Below are 19553 nucleotides of genomic sequence, written 5' to 3'. Positions count from 1 at the left end.
ATGAAAGAATCATTTTTTCGGAATTTTCGGCTATTCCATTTTGCCCCAGGTGTCATACGTAGGGCTACCAATTGAGTGAAACGAAATCATTGAGAGTATTTTTAATACTGTATCGGCTCGAATCCAAGCAAGTGTTATTTCAATAGGAATCAAAATTCATAAAAGATTACCAATTTAATGAGCCATAATTTGCATTTCAAGATAACAATAATCAATTACCGTATTTAAGTTTTTAATGTTTATAACTTTGTCTTCGCGTTTTTAACGTCTGAAACGTTGGTTTCACGTTTCTAACGTTTGAAACGTTGTATTCCCGTTTTTAACGCTTGAAACGTTGAATTCCCGTTTTTAACGCCTGAAACGTTGTATTCACGTTCTAACATTTAAAACGTTCAACGAACGTTTGAGATTTCGACTCGGGTAACTTTCAGATTTCTGATTAACTTTCAATCGGAGTTTTTAATTCGGGATGCCAATTCTCTGCTGAACGTTTTAATTATTCTAGAAAAATTCAAATTTTACAGAATATTAGACTTCTAATGACTAATATAGAATTCTTTAGACTTTAAAATACGTATTTTGAATTTATCAGAGAAAATAAGACTTTTAAAGTCGTATTATTAGTTTTAAAAGAATTATTCTCAGTTTTCTAAGGAAAAATATTTCCACAGGGGGTGTTCTATTTGCTAAGATAAATTTTTCTTCAGCCAAAAAAGTACTTCTTGTATTGAGCAGTTAATTGCTCGAAAATTTGCAATAAAATAATGTCTCTGAGCAAGAATGTCTACTCTTCCGAAAAGATATTCTTTTTCTCAGTGTGCAGAATTCTGACGGCCAAAAAAATAAAATTCCACACATTTCACAGCTAATTTATAAAATACTCCATGTTACGGCAAAAATATGATAGCCAGTAGTTTCTCTGACTCTGTACTCATTCTTACCCGCCGGTGACGAAGTTACTAATTAAGATTCCGATTCTATCAATAAATATCTTGAATATTAAAGTAGGTCACAAGTATGCTAATTTCCCATCCTAAATCAAGAATTAAACTGTAAAATAAAAGTAGTAAGTGTACATTGCTATCTTGCCCCGCGATTATGGTAATTTTCAAAATAAAATTGCCAAAATAAGATCCATGTCACAAGTGTCGTAACCACTCCTCCTTTATTAGGAATTTTTACTGCTATATTTTACACATAAGATGCGAAAAAAAACAGTGGGAAATAGGAAAATAATAGTAATAATAACGTAACAAAATAAGGTAACAATCTAATTAACAATAAAAAATTAACGCGTAAAAGTAAACAATTAATTATAGGGATAATGGAAGCACGCTGAGATGCCCAAGTGAGTAATCGCAATTCTTGAGGGTGGGCAGTACTAACCGAATTTTACTTTTCTAATTACATTTAGAATAATTACGTCACTCTAGTGATGAAAACCTTCCGAAAGTTTGTCTTACACATTTTTTCGGAAGCTATAAAAATTTCTGTAGTAACAATTGATTAATAAATTAAAAGAAAAGTAAAATTCAAAAATTTGTTTAGTACGGCCCAGCCTTAAGGCTTATGAGTATTGAATGCCATTCATTTTAATCGATTTGTGTCCAATTAGTTTTAATCAATCGTGTGACAAATAGATTCAGCAATTTGCAAATTAATTAACAAAAACGTGAAGAAAATATTTTCAATAATTTTATTTTTTGGATAACTTGAAAACTGCTCGCCCATTTTCGTTCTCGCACTCAAAAAATTAAAGGCACTATAGAATAGATGAGTACTGTTTTTGGCCACTTTAGGACCAGTTTTGAACACTTGAAAAATTTTAATTCAAATAATTTCTATAAGAAACCAGTACTTGTGGTCGAGTGCATAACACTAGTGTACATAGACTATTATTATCATTAATATATTAAGGAAAACAAAAAAAGAAACTAGAAAGTTAAAATGGTTTTTTAAGGGGATCGTCTTTTCCACTTATTTATTAAAAAAAAAATAAACAATGTGTATTTTACTACAACAATTAAAATTAATAAACTCAAAGAAGAACATAATTATAAACCTAACAAGAAATCAGTATTGGCCCAAAGCTGCTCCAATCAAGGAGACCAAATGGCCAAAACATATTATTAATTCTTTTTAATAAAAACATGTATGGCTAGTTTTTAACTAAATTTTGTTGCCTGTAATATATTAAAATATTGTCTATTCTATATTATTGAGAGAATAAGGAAAATTTTGTTCCGCCACATCGATATGATGGAATTAGTTAATGTTATTGGAATTGGTATCATTAGATAGGTCTTGACTTGAAACTGACTCAATTTCATAGATTTCTCGTAAATAGATTGCGAAGGGTTTTTTGCGTAAATACTCATACAAATATTCTTGAGTATACATAATAAAAATTTTTTCAATTCATGTTAAAAAATTCAATAATTTAGCATATAAACCTTAATCAATACTACAGAAACTATAACTTAATGAATCTCATAAATTTTTTCGTTACTATATGGAAAATTAATGTACTCACATTGATTAATCAGATTCAAATCTTAAGATTACAATTGTACGATTACTTCAGAAATCGTCTCATACAATCTTATTCATTTCCAAAATCTACTCAATTGTAAACTTTACATTTTTCGAAAACTTATAAATACTTATAATCACAATATTACAGCTTCTGTTTCTTATAGATTCTGATAATTTATATGAAAATTTTAAGAAAAAAATTTTTTTGATGCACCATCCATGAGAAAATAATTGTATCAGAATTTTTGAGATTTTTCGTGGACAAATACTGATCGTTTTCTCATAGCCAATTTTTTTTATGAGATTTTATAAGACCTTTTCCACAGGGCAGGGACGAGCTTAGAGATTTCTAAATGTTATATATTCAAACTACCTATTTAACGAGTACGTGCGAGAAGCATGTACAATAGTGACATCTACTTTTCTTTTGACTTAAATATAAAAGAGCGTCAAATTTAAAATTTTTAACTGACATGAAAACTATTTTGTTAATTAAACGTTTACAAAAAAAAAAAAAAAAAAAAAAATTACTTTCAATAAAAAAATAAAAAGTGTACAATCCTGCCCACTAAAAACTCCCCCTGATTGCAAAAAATATGGAAACATAAATAGGAACAGATGGCTAATAATGAGATATGGAATAGGAAAAGGAAAAAGATAGCCGGGAAACATAGTCCGAAAAAGTTTAGAGTAGTTTGTTAGAAATATGTAGAAAATATATTTATTAAGGACTTTAAATTGCTTGCAACGTAACCTAAAGACGGCAGGTATACGACCTAGCCATAAGCGACCGTACCAAAAATAAAACCCTATCCAATTGAAGTCAGCCGCATCATACCTACCTAGAAAATTCCCGTTCCACTAAAATATTCTACCATCTCAAAACCTCTACCAATGAAAAAATCTACCATGATATAATCACTACCAAAAAAAAACTACCAAGTTGCATTTATGAATAAACTTTACCGTTTAAAATCCCTACCATCAACTTTAGAATGTATATTTTACAGACATTAAATTTATTTTTAATTAATTGGGAATCTTTTAGGAAGATTTAGGAATATAATTTTATAATTCAGCACTAAGTAATTAAAGGGTAATTATTCAATATTGTTTGAGCGTTTAGTGCACATGTTAGAAAATATAATTAACACGACTTTTTCGTTAGTTAATAGGAAACTATTTGGGAAGAAAGTTATGAATTGTTTTGGTTTTAAAATCCCAAATGCTTATTATTCATTAATTAATTAATTAGTCCTAAATAATAGTCATATTTCTAAATCTTCCCAAATGATTCCCAATTAATTAAAAATAAATTTAATGTCTGTAAAATATACATTCTAAAGTTGATGGTAGGGATTTTAAACGGTAAAGTTTATTCGTAAATGCAACTTGGTAGTGTTTTTTTTCTAGCAGTGATTATATCATGATGGTAGATTTTTTCATTGGTGGAGATTTTGGGATAGTAGAATATTTCATTGGAGCGGGAATTTTCTAGGTAGGTATGATGGGACTGACTTCAATTGGATAGGGTTTTATTTTTGGTAGGGTCGCTTTTGGCTAGGTCGTATACCTGCCCCTAAAGACTATGTAATGTAAAATATGTAAAGGATAAAAACTGTAGAAAACGGAAGTTATACAGTTAAGATTGCAACAGTTAAAATTTTATTGGCTATAGGAAGAATAACTTGACGATACGGCTCCATAACTTTACGGCATCGTGTACATTCGGGTGCCAAAATTTGTGCCTAACGGAAGTTGCACAAAACGCACACTTGCATCAAAAGTAATAGCACTCACAGTTCTTCTTGTTACTGCCATCTTATCGTTGATACCTAGTAAAACTAAATATCTAGCTTTTCTACCACGTGTTTTTTTAAAAAAAATAATTAAGAAAAAGTTGTGTTGGTTTGAGTTGTGTCGAGTTTAAAAATGCCACTAAAAAAGATAGAACAAAACGTTCATAAAGAATATCACACATGGGAACTTAAAAATATAAGTGAAATATTCTCAAAAGTAGATCCGGACGAGTTCAAATTTCCAAATTTTCCTGTTCAGAAGACTTACAACTTTTCTACAGAAGTTCAAGGTCATGCCGTTGACTGGTACGTCACATTGAAATTTTTCAATAATGAATTGAGAGGTGGATTCTTGATATTGTTCGACGCTGTTAAAGAATTGGAACCTAAGAATCATGTAACCTGTAACTTCTACCTGGTCGACGCCGACAAAAATAAGTTTTTTCTTGGACGAAAAAACCGGAAATTTGACTCTACAGATTTATATGGACCTGAAATGAATTCAAGCAATTTCTATGGCTCCGATTTACCAAACACAATCGATAAATTATTGCCAAACGATATCATGACACTGGGCATCGAACTCATAACTTACTTGGATGATGATCCTATATTTCCTTTCGAGTGTATAGATTGTACCTATAAACTAGATCCCAATTTATCAGATGATTTCTTGGAGCTATATAAATTTCAAGATGATGGTGATGTTATGATTTGTGTGCAGGATATTAAATTTCCAGTATATAAAAAAGTACTAAAAGCACGGTGTTCTAAATTATATGAAATGGTTGATCATCATCAACAAATGTCTGATGGCAATGATAACCAAGTAGCTCTTACGGACATCAAGCCAGAGATATTTAAAAGAGTTTTAGAATATATCTACACTGGGAAAGTTGAGGACTTGGATGATCATGCAGAAAATTTGCTAGAAGCTGCTTCGAACTATAAATTAACAGGACTGAAAAATTTGTGTGAAGATTCCATCATCAACTACTATTATACCGAGGAAAATTCTGAACAAGTTAAATCATTGGCTGTTAATTGTGGTGCCATTAATTTAATGCGAAACGTTCTTGGCATAAAAGCAACCACTGGTGGCATAGCGGTGTATGAAAATTTTTATAGAAGTGGTATGATTTTTTTTTATTTAATTATACTGAAATTTATATTTTTTTAAATATTCGAAATTTTTAATTTCAATAATTAAATCACTTTTTGTTTTTTTTTTTTTAGGTATCCTAGAAAGAATGGAGATGCTAGCAAACTAGATGCCGTATGCAGACGATTTTAAAACTTTTAAATATGGCGGGCCCGTATTCATACAGCGCCGTAAATATATGGAGACGTATACATACGACGCCGTAAAATTACAGACGCATAGTATTAAAATAAAATAATCTTCCCTTTGGAGGGAATTTTACTCCACGGAAATTAATTAAATACACGGACATCCGCTCCGCATTCACTCCAGATTCAATTCGCGTTCACACCGAAATTTTTATACAGTGTACACTTTTTCATTAATTAAAATAAAGATTTTTTTGAACTAAGATAAAAAAAATTCAGTACCCAATCAGGGAACTAGTACCTGATGACAGGTATACGACCTAGCCATAAACGACCGTACCAAAAATAAAACCCTACCCAATTGAAGTCAGCCACATCATACCTACCTAGAAAATTCCCGCTCCAATAAAATATTCTACTATCCCAAAATCTCCACCAATGAAAAAATCTACCATGATATAATCACTACCAGAAAAAAACTCTACCAAGTTGCATTTATGAATAAACTTTACCGTTTAAAATCCCTACCATCAACTTTAGAATGTATATTTTACAGACATTAAATTTATTTTTAATTAATTGGGAATCATTTGGGAAGATTTAGGAACATGACTTTATTATTTAGGACTAATTAATCAATGAATAATTAGCATTTCGGATTTTAAAACCAAAACAATTCATAACTTTCTTCCCAAAGAGTTTCCTATTAACTAACGAAAAAGTCGTGTTAATTATATTTTCTAACATGTGCACTAAACGCTCAAACAATATTGAATAATTACCCTTTAATTAATTAGTGCTGAATTATAAAATTATATTCCTAAATCTTCCTAAATGATTCCCAATTAATTAAAAATAAATTTATTGTCTGTAAATATACGTTTTAAAGTTGATGGTAGTGATTTTCAAACGGTAGAGTTTATTCATAAATGCAACTTGGTAGAGTTTTTTTCTGGTAGTGATTATATCATGGTAGATTTTTTTATTGGTAGAGATTTTGAGATGGTAGAATATTTTATTGGAGCGGGAATTTTCTAGGTAGGTATGATGTGGCTGACTTCAATTGGGTAGGGTTTTATTTTTGGTACGGTCGTTTATGGCTAGGTCGTATACCTGCCGTACCCGATTACTGGTCGTCCCGCTCACCCAAATTTTGAAAAGTCTATCATATAAGGACATTATCATAAGGTTTTTTTATATATTTTACAAGAAGAAAAGATCTTATAATTGATATGTATATAATCTACAGACATTTCTTAATCCATTTTAATTTTTATAAAAGTATAATTTTCAATCCTTTTTTTTTATTTCAATTCATTTTCTCAAAAATTAGTTGGGGTCGTACCGATCAAAGTTATGGGGTCACAACGGTCAATTCATTAACTTGTTTTTTCGTCTGACAATTCGTGTGTTTGTTTAATAAAAATATTTACCAATAACTTATTTAATAAGCAATTAATCAATTAAAGTAAGCTTTTTTAAAATTTGAGCTAAAAATTTTTTTGTTCATCACGGGCATTTTCTTCTACAACATCGTAACATTTATGTTACAATATTGGTGAACAAATAAATAAATTATAGATGCCTCGTAAGCGAGTTCGGAAAACGGAAAAAAAAGTTAAATGTTGTTAATTATTAATTTTACATTTTTTTCTTTACTTCTTAAGTTTCAGTTGACTAAATAAAATTTTAATTTGATGAAATTCCAGCAATACGACTTTAGATTCTTAATTTTTGATTTGAAATTAACAGTGACCCGGATGTCAAACTTACAATTTTTTTAATTCATCAAATATTTCTATTTACTTTTATACTAGCATTTTTAATTATGTGTCTTTGGTTCTCTATATTACATAGAATAAGATAACGTCCGTTTTATGATCTAATAGGGATAATTCGAAAAATTCTGAAGGTTTATTTCTTAGGTGACCGGGGCAACCCCACGCTTCCCTATATTTACTAAATATATCAATACAAATACATGGAGTGATCGGGCTCTAGTTCCCTGATCGGGTACTAGATCTTTAAACTTGATGGTAATATAAAAAATTGAAGCCGGTTTTATACACGATTTTCTACAAGATATTTTAAGTTTTTTTTCACAAATATTTTTTATTATGATAAATTCATTATTTTTTTCAATAATTAACATCTTATATGTTTGACAGTAAATTAAATTATAAATATATTTAATCAGTTTAATTTGATGTGAGATTATTTAACTGAAACTAAAGAAAAAATATACTAATATAACAATTTAACATAAAAATGTAAACTTTTAATTTAAAATGATAAATCATTTATTTCATTTCAATACACATAATAAAAAAAAATTTTGCTGTGGTAAGTGCGGAAGTTAACTTTTAATATTTAATTAATACGTATTTATCAGATAATCGACTAAGTGCAATATATCGACCATAGTTTACCTATAAATATACATAGATAGAACATTTACATACATATTTATATTCTATAAAAAGATTATTTATATCTGATAAGAAGAAATAAATAATTAGCATAACCAGGTCGTTTGAGAATTTTTAATATTAGTGAAAAAAAAATCAATCTCTGCCTGGAAGAGTTGCATTTTTTATATATATATATATGTATATGTATATATATATGTTTATTTATTATCCTTTTTTGACTCCGTTATTGGGTGTCAACTTGAGGAATTCTTCATAAGCAGCGGCTATAATATCATCTTCATCTTCTTCTGCTGGATCAGCTTCATGACCTCCTCCTCGTTGCCTGAAAATTTAAACAAAAAAATATTTATTTTTCAAACAATTAGATTGAGTAATGCACATTAAACTTGGTGACCACAGATTTTTGAAACTGAAATTCCCTGACTTTTCCAGGTATTCCAGTCAAATAATTAAAAAATTCCTGACCATATGTAGGAATATTAAGTCATTAGAAATATTTATTTAATTCAAAATAAAATGGTATAAGTCAGTTCAATAAATAATCAATCATTGTCGTTAAATGAAACTTTATATTATTATTTGTCAATGTTCATAGATTTTTTTTATGTATTAAATGAATAATTTTATATTTTTTATTTTAAATCTATGATTTTATATAACTTACTCTACAATAAAATATAAATAAATTTTTCATTTTCGCTAGAATAAATTTCATAAATAAGAACGTTTTATATAATATTAATAAAATATTAATCAAGTACGCGAATAATAAATATAGTGAAACTTATTAGTTCAATACTTGTGTATACTTTAAATGTTTTTGGTTTTTTAACTTGTCAATATGCATGTTAATAACTTGAAGATCCTGACGATTGGTTTCTACTGAGACTTTTTTTTCTATCAGCTTTTTTAATTCTAACTGCTTCATTTTTTCGCTATTGGAATCAATTTCTACTAATTTTTTTTTTAAATGGTAATAAAATCGCATTCGCGCCGCGCCACTTTTTGAACAGTTTTGACAGAATAAAAAATTTATCGAATTTTTTCAGTCAAAAAAAAAAGAAAGTAAAAATTTTTCAGCTTTGTGACGAAATTCCCTGATTTTTCCCTGATCATTCCAGTATATTTATAATTCCCTGACACTACCAAGTTTTCCAGAATATGGCCACCATGTTAAAATAACAGGTAAGCTGTTTAAAAATAAATTATAAAAAAAACTTACCAAGGTTCTTCAATTCCATCATCCATATTTGCAAGGTCCTGACAAAATCGACGTTCTTCTGCTGACAAAACATTACCATCTGGACCATAAAGTACAGGTTCGTTGAGTTGTTGATATTGGAGCTGTTCTTGTAATTGCTGTTGTGTTGTTTGATTTATTTCAGAGGGTACAGGACCATGGGAAGATACCGTACGTCCCCAATTACCACTTCGTAATTCTTTTACACTATTTACCATACGTCCTATGTGTACGTCTACTCGTCCGTCAAGTACAAGTTCAGAAAGTTCTTTCATAACACGTTCAATCTCTTGTCGATTTGCAGTACTGTCTCTTTCCAAATATTGACCGGCTAACTGTAAATTAAATTGTTTATTCGTAAAAAGAGTCAGTTTTTACTATACATTTTCATTTTCTATGAAATAATAATTTACCTTCAACGACTGACAGATGAATTTTGCTGAATTAGGCCCAGGATTTTTTAAAGCAGTTGAAATAACTTCAATCAAGAGTTTGCCCAAAATAGAAGCAGGGTGAGGATCCATTTGAGCAACCAATTCCGCCAAGCTAAGCATAAGTCCGTGGCATTTTTTCTCATCTTCAGGTGAGTGCGCAGTCAACGCAGGCCATGATTCAGATAAAGTGTCTGCTTCTTCACGACAGCTGTAATTATTTATTATTTTTTTAAATTTGAATTTTGAGATTAAAAAGTGAGAATAAATCTAGTTTTTTAAATCTGGTAACGTACCGTTCAAATAATGCAGATCGGAAAATTGACGGGGAATCATCTGCGGGAGTATCCACGGCATCGAGATGAGAGCAGAGTCTAGCTCCACTGTACCGGAAGTTGGAATCACTAATACACTGTATAAATAATTAATTAAATACTTCGATAAAAAGAATACGTATATTAGACTGTACCAAATAAAATCAATATTTTCTTCTCCAACTCAATTAAAAAACACGCTCACTTAAATAAAATTTCCGATTTAAATAACATGGGAAATTTTTTTTTAAATTTGAAATTTTATAACTCAGCGGATCAAGGAATTGAAACAACCATTAGATTTTTTTGTAGAAAATTGAATACTATACAAAAGATCTCTTATAATTTTTTCAAAAATTACTTTTTTTTATAAAAATTTCGGTTTTCTTCCCAAATGATTAATTTGTAAAACTTGTAACTTTTAAATGTGGGATTTAAAAATCATTAAAAAACTTATTTTGGTAACAAACAAAAAAACTATAGTTTGGCTTAAAAAGTAAAAACAAAAAGAGAAAATTATCATAAATTTAAATGAAAGCTTAAATAACTTCTGTTAGATTTATCAAAAAATCATAATAGACTTTTTTTTCAGAGCAATTCTCTGCAAAAAAAAATCTAATGTTCGTTTCAATTCATTGATCGGTTAACGAGTTACAAAATTTTGAATTAAAAAAAAAATGTTTCCCATGTTATTTAAATTGAGTTGATAGACCCAACTTGGTACCTAATTTTTTTATGTTACATACAGCGTAATTTTTGTGTGGGACCGAAAAAAAAATATCGATTTTATTTAGCACAGTCTAATATTATAAATAAATATTGTAAATAATTACTTTTAAAATAATAGCTGACACAATCGCTTGGGTGTTAACTTGAGTTTTAAGATGAGGAGTGATGCTAGAAACAAGTGGAACGACTAGATTCTCAAATTGATCTGGATTTCTGGTTAATGTTTGCATTGCAGTATTGAGCTGACTCAAGACATTTGGTAAACTATTCTCAGCTCGGTTATTACCCATATTATGATTATCCTGTAACAGCATTAAAATATTAACGATTTATAATTGATTAATTAATATTGGCATGATAATTTCTGGGTAAAAAAAAAATTATATATAATATGCGATTCATATCTAATTATATATAAGTATATATAATAGTTTTTCATATATAATTATATATAATTGTATGTAATTGCATACAATTATCTTGGTGACATATATACAATTATAATACATTCTAAAAGACAAGGAGTCTATTGACTGGTGGGGTTGTGCGGGGGCGTAAGAAATAAAAATTTCTTCTAAATGAAAATTACCTCGGATACCGGAAAATAAAAGGTGTAAATTTTTTTTTTAAATTAACACGTGAGGATGTGAAGGTGCGTAAGTAATTAAAATCTTGACGTCTTTAATCAAAAGGCCTAGTCTTGAAATTTGAATTGAATGTTAGTTAAGATACAAAAAAATTAATGATACAATTAAAAATTTTTCATTGAAAATTTACTTCCGAATCAGTAGTGGTCTTTTTTTATAATTCGGCTGTTCTAGGGCTAGCCAGAGTATTTAAAATTATCTGTACCCTGTGGTTTCACCAGTCACAACTTTTTTTTACATAGAAAAGTGCAAGAGAATGAGTATATTTACGAATGCTTGAACGGTGAATGTTAAGATATCAATATCAATAATAAAAAAAAATAAGAAGTCATCCAACATTACGAAATGCCCGGCGAAGCGGCGGGTAACAGCTAATGTAATTATATGATTTATCACAAGAAGTGCATTAAATTTAAAAGCCTGAATTTAAAAATTTGCTATAAAATCCATGCGTTTTAAAAGACAAAGTGTCTCTTTAATCCTGAAAACTGTGTAAAATGTAAATACACGCAGACTTTTTGAGTAAAAATTACCCATCAAATTTGGTACTGTAAGTACATCAAGTCAGTAGCTAAATTTTTATGTTGATAGTAGAAATTGCACTTAATTTATATGCTATCGAGTAGTATATTTTATGTATATGGGAAAGATTTAGATATTTACCACATGTCCTCACAGTATCAAACTTTTTGGGTAATAACAATGAATGCTCAGGTTATTTAAGATCAGTGATTTATTTGATGTTTAAATTATATCAAAATCCGCAACGTTTCGTTGACAATCTCAACTTCATCAGGCGTCCATAAATTAATAACAAACCATCATTTACATGTCACATATACAGATATAAATATATATTCAAATCTATAAATTCTCAGATACATCAAAATTCTAATAAAATTAATTAACAACAATTAGATCAATTAATACCTTTTAACGAATTTATGTAAACATCAGTTCAAATAAAATTGCGCTTAATTAATTTTATTAGAATTTTGATGTATCTAAGAATTTGTAGATTTGTATTATATATTTATATCTATATATGTGACATATAAATGATAGTTCGTTATTCATTTATAGACGCCTGATGAAGTTGAGATTGTCAACGAAACGTTGCGGATTTTGATATAATTTAAACATCAAATAAATCAATGATCTTAAGCAACCTAAACATTCATTGTTATTTATTTGCTGAGATCTGAATATCATTATCTTTTTGGGTAATTTTTACTAAAAATTTCTCTGCCTATATAAGTAATTATATGTAATTCTAATTACATATAATTTTTTTTTACCGGGAAAATAAATTTTTTAAATTGACAAAAATCGTGAAAATATTTACATGATTTCTGTCATAGTTGTTGAAGCCACCATCATACTGCGAATATCCTTGCGAATGAGAATCAGCGTATTGTTGGTACTGCATTTGTTGAGTATGGTACGGATACTGTTGCTGATTACCATACTGATGATTCTGTGATTCGTGATGTCCATGTGGGTTTCTCGCTGCAGTCAAACGGTCTTGGACTGATGGTCGATGCCATGGTTGGTTTTGCTGCTAAAAAATTTATTATAAAATGTAACATTTAAAAAATTATTCAAATTTTTTCACTACAGTGACCTCGTTATAAGACTTAGTTTCTCTCTCAAACTATCGTGATACCTAGTTTATAAAAAAGACGAATGAGTCTTATAACGAAATCCGACTACTATTTTTGTATACATCTCCATACCATCCACAGATAATTTATAAAAATGATTATTTTAATGTTACTAATAAATATACTTGAGAAAATACTTAAGATTATATTAATATCTATAAAACCATCTTGTATATATACTTTTTGGAGCAGATAAACTAATACAGTAAGTTTAAATTCACATTATATAAATATACTGTCCATAATTAAAGGTTATAAGATTTGTATTCAATATTTTTATTTAAATGACTTTGACTCAGAAGTTATTTATTTTTTTTACTTAATTATTTTAAATGTTTATAATGACAATTAACTTTTTAAATAACAAAATATTTAAAAAAAGAGTTTTGATTTTTTTTTCCACGTGTTCAACATACGATCTTTGTTGGAATTACCACGACAACAATAAATTGAGTATTTAAATTTAAATAAGATAATAAAATTACTCACATTTCCCTGTGAAGTCATTAAACTTCTGGGTACGAATTCAGCGGCATCAGCAGATAAGTCCGAATTTTTGACGACGTCATTCATCGACACGTTGTTGAACATCTCGTTAATTTGTTGTACAGACGCTTTAATAAAACAAAATGCGAAAGTTTACAACAGCTGACACGAACAATAAAAATAAAAAAAAAGAAAAGAAATGAAAAAAAAAGGTTTTATAAAAAAATGAGTTATGTACATACTTGTTTGTTGAGCGACAATACCGTGTGGTCGGCGGAGGGGCTGGGGCGGAGGATGAGGTCCCCAAATACCGCGTCCTCTTCCACGGCCTGCACTTCGATGATCACCACCACTACCACCGCCACTACTACCGCCACCACTATTACCATCCCCACCGACACGATCCATTTTTATATTTTTTATATGGTTTTAAATAAATATGTGTGTGTTTTATTCAGTTTAATTTTTTTTTTCTTGTACTTTGTCTTCTATATGATGATAATTTATGTGTAATCAAAATTACTTAATGTCTAAGCACAAATGCCGACAAAAATACATTCCCGGTTCTCTGTCCGTAATCCGTTATGTCGGTTCAGTATCGTGTCGTTGATAACAAACCCCTGGATTTTAATTTTCTGAAATAAAATTTTTAATTTGATTTACTGAATATTTTTGAAAGGAAAAAAAAAATGTAATTTTGCATACGATCACCTAGAGCAGAAAATTTTAATTTTGTTTTTAATTCAAAAATATTTAATTTTAAACTGTTTTTAGGTATATCCAGAACGTTCTGAATAATTCTCCCCTCTTCCTTAAATACTTTTATAATCATGACAAATTACGTAGATAACTATAGTGACACCGGTTGGAAAATAAAATTGATGGTAAAATCGAATAAATTTAATGTGTTTTGAAGTTTTATTAGAGTAGTGATGTTATTTTAAGTATCTGGAGTATTTTTTAGTGATATATAAAATAAATTTCGTTACTAGTTAAAAAAAAAAAATGTTGGAAAATCTAAAAGTGCATACCTCAATCGCTAATTTTATTTTTAATCATTATTTTTATTTTATAATATTAATTTATTGTTTTTTTAATTATAAATTTTTATTCAACTTTTAAATTATTAATTTGAATTTTTTAGTTTTATTTTCATTGTTTTTAAAATATCCCGCCTTTTTGTCATAGATGTCGCTCTCTTTTCCTACTGTCTCCTGAGATTCTTCGTGTGTCGCCGACCTTTGAATTCGATCTGGTTTTGATGAATTTGATTTGGTTTGAAAATTGAAAAATTAAATTTATACTTGAATTTGACTAAAAAAAAAATTAAACAAGTGTGAATGTAGCAGACACCAGACAAATTTAAAATTATAAATAAATAGAGTAAATAATTTAAAAAATAAGATTTATAAAAAATGTACTTATCATTTTTTGCACATTTTTTTTTTAATTAAATTAAATTAATTATTTACTCTATATATTAATAATTTTAAATTTGTCTGATGTCTGTTACATTCAAACTCATAGAAAATTAAAATCAAAATTGAATAATAAAAATAATGATAAAAAAATGGAAGCTAAATTTTTTCATGATGTGCCAACTTCAAATTTTTATTAATTATAAATAAACCAAAAGGATTAGGATGATAATTTTCAAAAGGGTTCTTTAATTTTTAAATTCTGGAGAAATAAAGAATAAAATAGATCAATCGGTTGTCAATTTTTTAAGTTATTCTGTTCACCAACATCCGTACAAACTGACGAATGTTTTTTTTCAATCATTATTTTACAAAAAAGTGATTAAAAATTGTGTTCATTTTATTCATTAATAAATAAAGTAAATAATTAAGTTGCAGAAAAATGCGCGTTCAAAAAATTTTGAAATTAATAAGTGCTTTTTTTATAAATATTATTTCTTTAATTATTTCGTCTATTTATTTACAATTTTAAATTTGTCTGATGTCTGCTACATTCACATTAGTAGTAAGCGTTAGCTTCGCAATTGAGTTGTGCAATAAATTCGATGAACAATTAAATTTAAAAAACATTGAATAAATTTATTAATGTATTTTATATATTTTATAAATTCAATTATCAAATTTAACATTTTTAAAATTATAACTTCAATCTGATTGGTTAATATAAAAGCGCGCGCTTTTTAAATATGCAAAGAAGTATTTTTTTTATAAATTATTTAAATATAAATAAATAGATATACGTAAAAAATATATATATAATTAAATACATCTGTACAAAAAAAAAATAACATGTACATTAATATTTTTATACAAAATTATTATTAAAAAAATTAAAGTACAGGATGACGGGCCCAGTAAATGAACTATTTAAATTTCATATCCGAATATGTATGAAAAAACATTTAATTATAAGTTTTCAGAGACAATACTCGACAATTATTTGATTGACACTTTTTAAAACTGTAATTGTAATTTCTAGAATTTTTTCAGTACGATTAGATAAAAAATGTGAGTGTTTTTTTATTGACCAAGCGTTCATTCGCTAGCTTCGTCAATTCATGTTTGTACATGCGCAGGACTTTTAAGATTTGTAATATATATAAAGAGTGACATAAAAAATAGACAGTGACTTTCCGTATAAAATAAAGAGACGCACATTAATAACGTTTAGTTTAAAAACCAGCTCGCGGCAAAACGATATAATACAATTATTAGTACATACAATAATTTTCCGTATTAACTTTTTTAAAACTACAACGCAATGAGTCTCGTAAGACAAAATTTCCATGCAGAGTGCGAAGAGGCTCTTAACAAACAAATCAATATGGAATTATATGCAAGTTATGCATACTTATCAATGGTAAATATTTTAAATATTTATTTCTATACGTCTGACATTGTTTTAAATCTCTAGAAAAAAAAAATTATGTTTCTAATTATTTACCGAGTATTGATTAATTTTAAAGGCATTCTATTTTGATAAAAATGATGTGGCTTTGCAAGGGTTGCATCACTACTTCAAACAAGCATCTGACGAAGAACGTGAGCATGCCATGAAATTTATGACATATCAAAATAAAAGAGGAGGATCCATCGTTTTAACAGACATTAAGTCACCGGAAAAAATGAATTGGGGCAGCGCCAAAGATGCAATGACTGCAGCATTGGAGCTCGAAAAACAAGTCAATATGGTGCGCAATTAATTTCATTATTTATAATTTTGAATTCCATTTATTTTAACAGTTGGAAATTGTTTATAAAATTTATTTAGTTTATTTATTTTGATTAATTAAATTTCCCTCCTTTTTACTATATGCGTTGTTTGAATAAATGTAAATATTGTCATACGTCATCGACGTACGTTCGACGTTATCGAAGTTTCAAGGATAAGAAAATTAGTGTCGAGTTACTTTGGTGTTAATAAAAACAAAAAACATATGTAAAATTTAAATATGGAGTAAACAAAATTTATCGACGATTTTAAAGTAACATTCATCGTTTTTAAGAATTGATAATGAATATAGGTATATTACGAAACTCAATTAATGATCGATGATAAAAATTTAATTAATGATATTTTTAAATCAGATGACGATACGATAATATTAACGTGACTTAGAGCCTAGAAATATTATATTTATTAAATTAATTTTTTATATTTTTTTTTTTTTACTTAAATAATTTGTGACACAACTCGGGTCGTAGTCCAATTAAATTTTTTTTTTTTCTATTTGAAAAGAGTGAAGAGTATCCCTGATTAAAAACTCCGATTGAAACCAATGAATTCCTATTGAAAGTCTATCGGATTTCAATCGGAATTCAGCGGTTTCAATCGGTTTTTTATGAAGGATTAATTCGAGTCTTCGATTAATGAACCCGTCAATTTCAGGTCGATGTTTCATAAACGTAATCCGTATTTAAAGGGGCGGTAACTCTAATATGAAGCTAAGGTGATTAGTGCACTAATGTGTTGTAAGCTTTAATTTTTTTTTTTTTTTTAAATACTGAATCAGTATTTTTTTATTTGGATGGTAATTTATGTTATCTATACACATACGAATAATCATGATTTGCATTGAGGGCGTAGCTCAGTGGTAGAGCGCTCGCTTCACTAGCAGAAAGAGAAACAACACAATGTCATAATCTCAAAAATATATAATTAACGCTTATATGTATGATAGCTGAGGCGTCTACAAATTATCTTGACCTGTTATTTAATGATAAAGGCAGTAAAGAATGTTTTTAATTGAAAAACAAGAAAAAAACCTTAAAATTGCCTGACCCTGCGGGTCAGCCCTGAACTTTCCGCTATTTTCGAACTCTTGATATCTTTTGATGATCTGTTGAAAACTCGGTTTTCGAAAATCGGACCGAAACCAACAACTTGCCTTTTTTTTTTAATTTTAAATTTTACAGTCGAAATCCATTAACTCGGATTCCATTATCTCGGAACTTCCTCTCAACCTTTACTCCTACTACGAGCTACACTGTTTCCCACCCATTTTTATGTGTCTGTATATGTTTATATTTGCATCATACATGTGATGTAAGAGCGCATGCGCCATAGTTAACTATTTAAGGGAGAAAGGGCATCCGTTAACTAGGAAATTCTAAGAAATTTCCGTTCCTCCGTAAACTAACTGTCCGAATTAATGGAGTTCGACTGAATTCGTGGGAATTTAAAAAGCACTCGCTTCGCAAGTGAGAAGTCGCAGGTTCAAACACCGGCACCTCCATCTTTGTTAATAGAAATTTTATTTTATAAAAGTTGTGATCTAATCAAGTCAATATTACATGATTTAATTGTTGTAAGGTTACAGATTTACGTAAATTCTGAATTCCTGTCATTTTTAGATGGCGAAGAAGTAGGACTTTTATATTCGGAGAGAAAAAAAATTAAATAAACATGCGCGTATTCCATTCTTCTTTGAAAAAATAGAAATTTTTTTTAATTTCGTTGAATTTTTCTATTGAATACTTGAGCAAAACAACCGATATGGCCCTTCGTCATCTAAACAAATTCAATTAATAATAAAATAAGTTTTACATTGATCCATTAAATCAAAGTTCACTCCAAATTTTTCAAAATTGTATTTTCTAAACAATGATATTTGTTTTTTTATTTCATTTTAGAGCCTTCTTGAACTTCACAGTCTGGCGTCGACTCACAACGATCCAAATTTTGTGGACTTTTTGGAAAACGAATTTTTGCAAGAACAAGTTGATGCAATAAAAGAAATTGCCGATCATGTAACAAATCTTGAAAGAGTTGGCGAAGGTCTGGGAGTTTTTATGTTTGATAAATCATTAAAAGAATAACTTTTAGAAAATTATTAACATTTATAATTTAAAATTTTATTCTGTTGTTAGACATATTTTTTATTTTTAGGCGTTGCAAAATTTTTTAATACCATCAGCATTTGTCAAAATTACATATCTACATATTTTATGTAGCGAAAATTATTTTTAACAAGACAAATATTCTTGATACAAGAATTTACTTCATTGATGATCAATAAAATAAACTTTTGTTTCAAAAATTTGTTATCGTTATTCAAAAAAGTTATTCTATTTATGTAAAAATTAGTAATTTGTTTACTAATTGATTAAAATTATCACTCATGATAATTTTTTATTGAAGAGATTATAATAGTCCTTTTTCTGCTCAGTGGAGCTGATTAAGTAGCGAGATCTAACGATTAAAATCATTGAAAAAAAAAAAAATTGGTGCTTAAATCATATTATTCTTAAGCCTATACAATGTATACTACATAGAAAAAAGGATTTCTGGGCACAAAAAATTTTTAATCTATAGAGTAGAAAAAGATTCGTCAAAATCAACACATATCGTGTGTAAAACGAACGTTTTAAACTTATTTATATGTTATTTTAACATGTTGTGAGTGTTAAAAAAAAGTTACACACATCCCTTATTAAAAATACTCATTGAAAATTATTTAAATTCTTTTCAATCCGTACGGAGATTTTGAAAAATATTAAATGGAATT

The 19553-nt window shown here is 28.4% G+C and overlaps 3 protein-coding genes across 5 annotated transcripts; 2 read left to right on the top strand and 1 right to left on the bottom strand.

Moving 5' to 3' along the window:
• The first annotated feature begins 4866 nt into the window (after window positions 1–4866).
• Window positions 4867–5831, top strand: LOC130672192 (speckle-type POZ protein-like). The gene is made up of 2 exons (XM_057476593.1): window positions 4867–5467; window positions 5571–5831. Exons 1-2 carry the CDS (start codon window positions 4900–4902, stop codon window positions 5603–5605), a joined length of 603 nt encoding a protein of 200 aa, XP_057332576.1. The 5' UTR covers window positions 4867–4899; the 3' UTR covers window positions 5606–5831.
• A 1993-nt stretch (window positions 5832–7824) lies between these two features.
• Window positions 7825–14181, bottom strand: LOC130670992 (polyadenylate-binding protein-interacting protein 1). Of its 3 annotated transcripts, none has more exons than XM_057474647.1 (8): window positions 13810–14181; window positions 13571–13695; window positions 12763–12975; window positions 10875–11072; window positions 10024–10139; window positions 9710–9938; window positions 9279–9631; window positions 7825–8378 (listed from the first exon to the last, which is right to left on the bottom strand). In XM_057474647.1, the coding sequence occupies exons 1-8, from the start codon at window positions 13973–13975 to the stop codon at window positions 8261–8263; spliced, it is 1518 nt and encodes a 505-aa protein (XP_057330630.1). In that variant the 5' UTR covers window positions 13976–14181; the 3' UTR covers window positions 7825–8260. The 3 variants fall into 3 exon arrangements, with proteins under 3 accessions (XP_057330630.1, XP_057330629.1, XP_057330631.1); XM_057474646.1 differs by having other exon boundaries at window positions 7827–8378; window positions 12763–12978; window positions 13810–14178; XM_057474648.1 differs by having other exon boundaries at window positions 7827–8378; window positions 12763–12978; window positions 13571–13729; window positions 13810–13906.
• A 1910-nt stretch (window positions 14182–16091) lies between these two features.
• On the top strand, window positions 16092–19017 carry LOC130670995 (soma ferritin-like). The gene is made up of 3 exons (XM_057474650.1): window positions 16092–16405; window positions 16512–16736; window positions 18679–19017. The coding sequence occupies exons 1-3, from the start codon at window positions 16307–16309 to the stop codon at window positions 18862–18864; spliced, it is 510 nt and encodes a 169-aa protein (XP_057330633.1). The 5' UTR covers window positions 16092–16306; the 3' UTR covers window positions 18865–19017.
• The last annotated feature ends 536 nt before the right edge of the window (window positions 19018–19553 follow it).

The sequence above is a fragment of the Microplitis mediator genome, chromosome 7 (assembly GCF_029852145.1).
Source record: "Microplitis mediator isolate UGA2020A chromosome 7, iyMicMedi2.1, whole genome shotgun sequence".
NCBI classification, from domain to species: domain Eukaryota; kingdom Metazoa; phylum Arthropoda; class Insecta; order Hymenoptera; family Braconidae; genus Microplitis; species Microplitis mediator.
The sequence above is the reverse complement of the archived record's forward strand: the minus strand, read 5'-3'. Positions and strand labels throughout refer to the sequence as shown.

Bases quoted from the DNA above. Each gene is read 5' to 3' on its own strand.
- LOC130672192 (XM_057476593.1), top strand. From the start codon at position 4,900: ATGACACTGGGCATCGAACTCATAACTTACTTGGATGATGATCCTATA. The intron at 5,468-5,570 runs GTATGATTTTTT...TTTTTTTTTTAG, and splicing joins TGAAAATTTTTATAGAAGTG to GTATCCTAGAAAGAATGGAG.
- LOC130670992 (XM_057474646.1), bottom strand. From the start codon at position 13,975: ATGGATCGTGTCGGTGGGGATGGTAATAGTGGTGGCGGTAGTAGTGGC. The intron at 9,632-9,709 runs GTAAATTATTAT...TTTAATTTACAG, and splicing joins TCATCTGTCAGTCGTTGAAG to TTAGCCGGTCAATATTTGGA. The intron at 8,379-9,278 runs GTAAGTTTTTTT...TTAAATTTTCAG, and splicing joins GATGGAATTGAAGAACCTTG to GCAACGAGGAGGAGGTCATG.
- LOC130670995 (XM_057474650.1), top strand. From the start codon at position 16,307: ATGAGTCTCGTAAGACAAAATTTCCATGCAGAGTGCGAAGAGGCTCTT. The intron at 16,406-16,511 runs GTAAATATTTTA...TTAATTTTAAAG, and splicing joins GTTATGCATACTTATCAATG to GCATTCTATTTTGATAAAAA. The intron at 16,737-18,678 runs GTGCGCAATTAA...ATTTCATTTTAG, and splicing joins TCGAAAAACAAGTCAATATG to AGCCTTCTTGAACTTCACAG.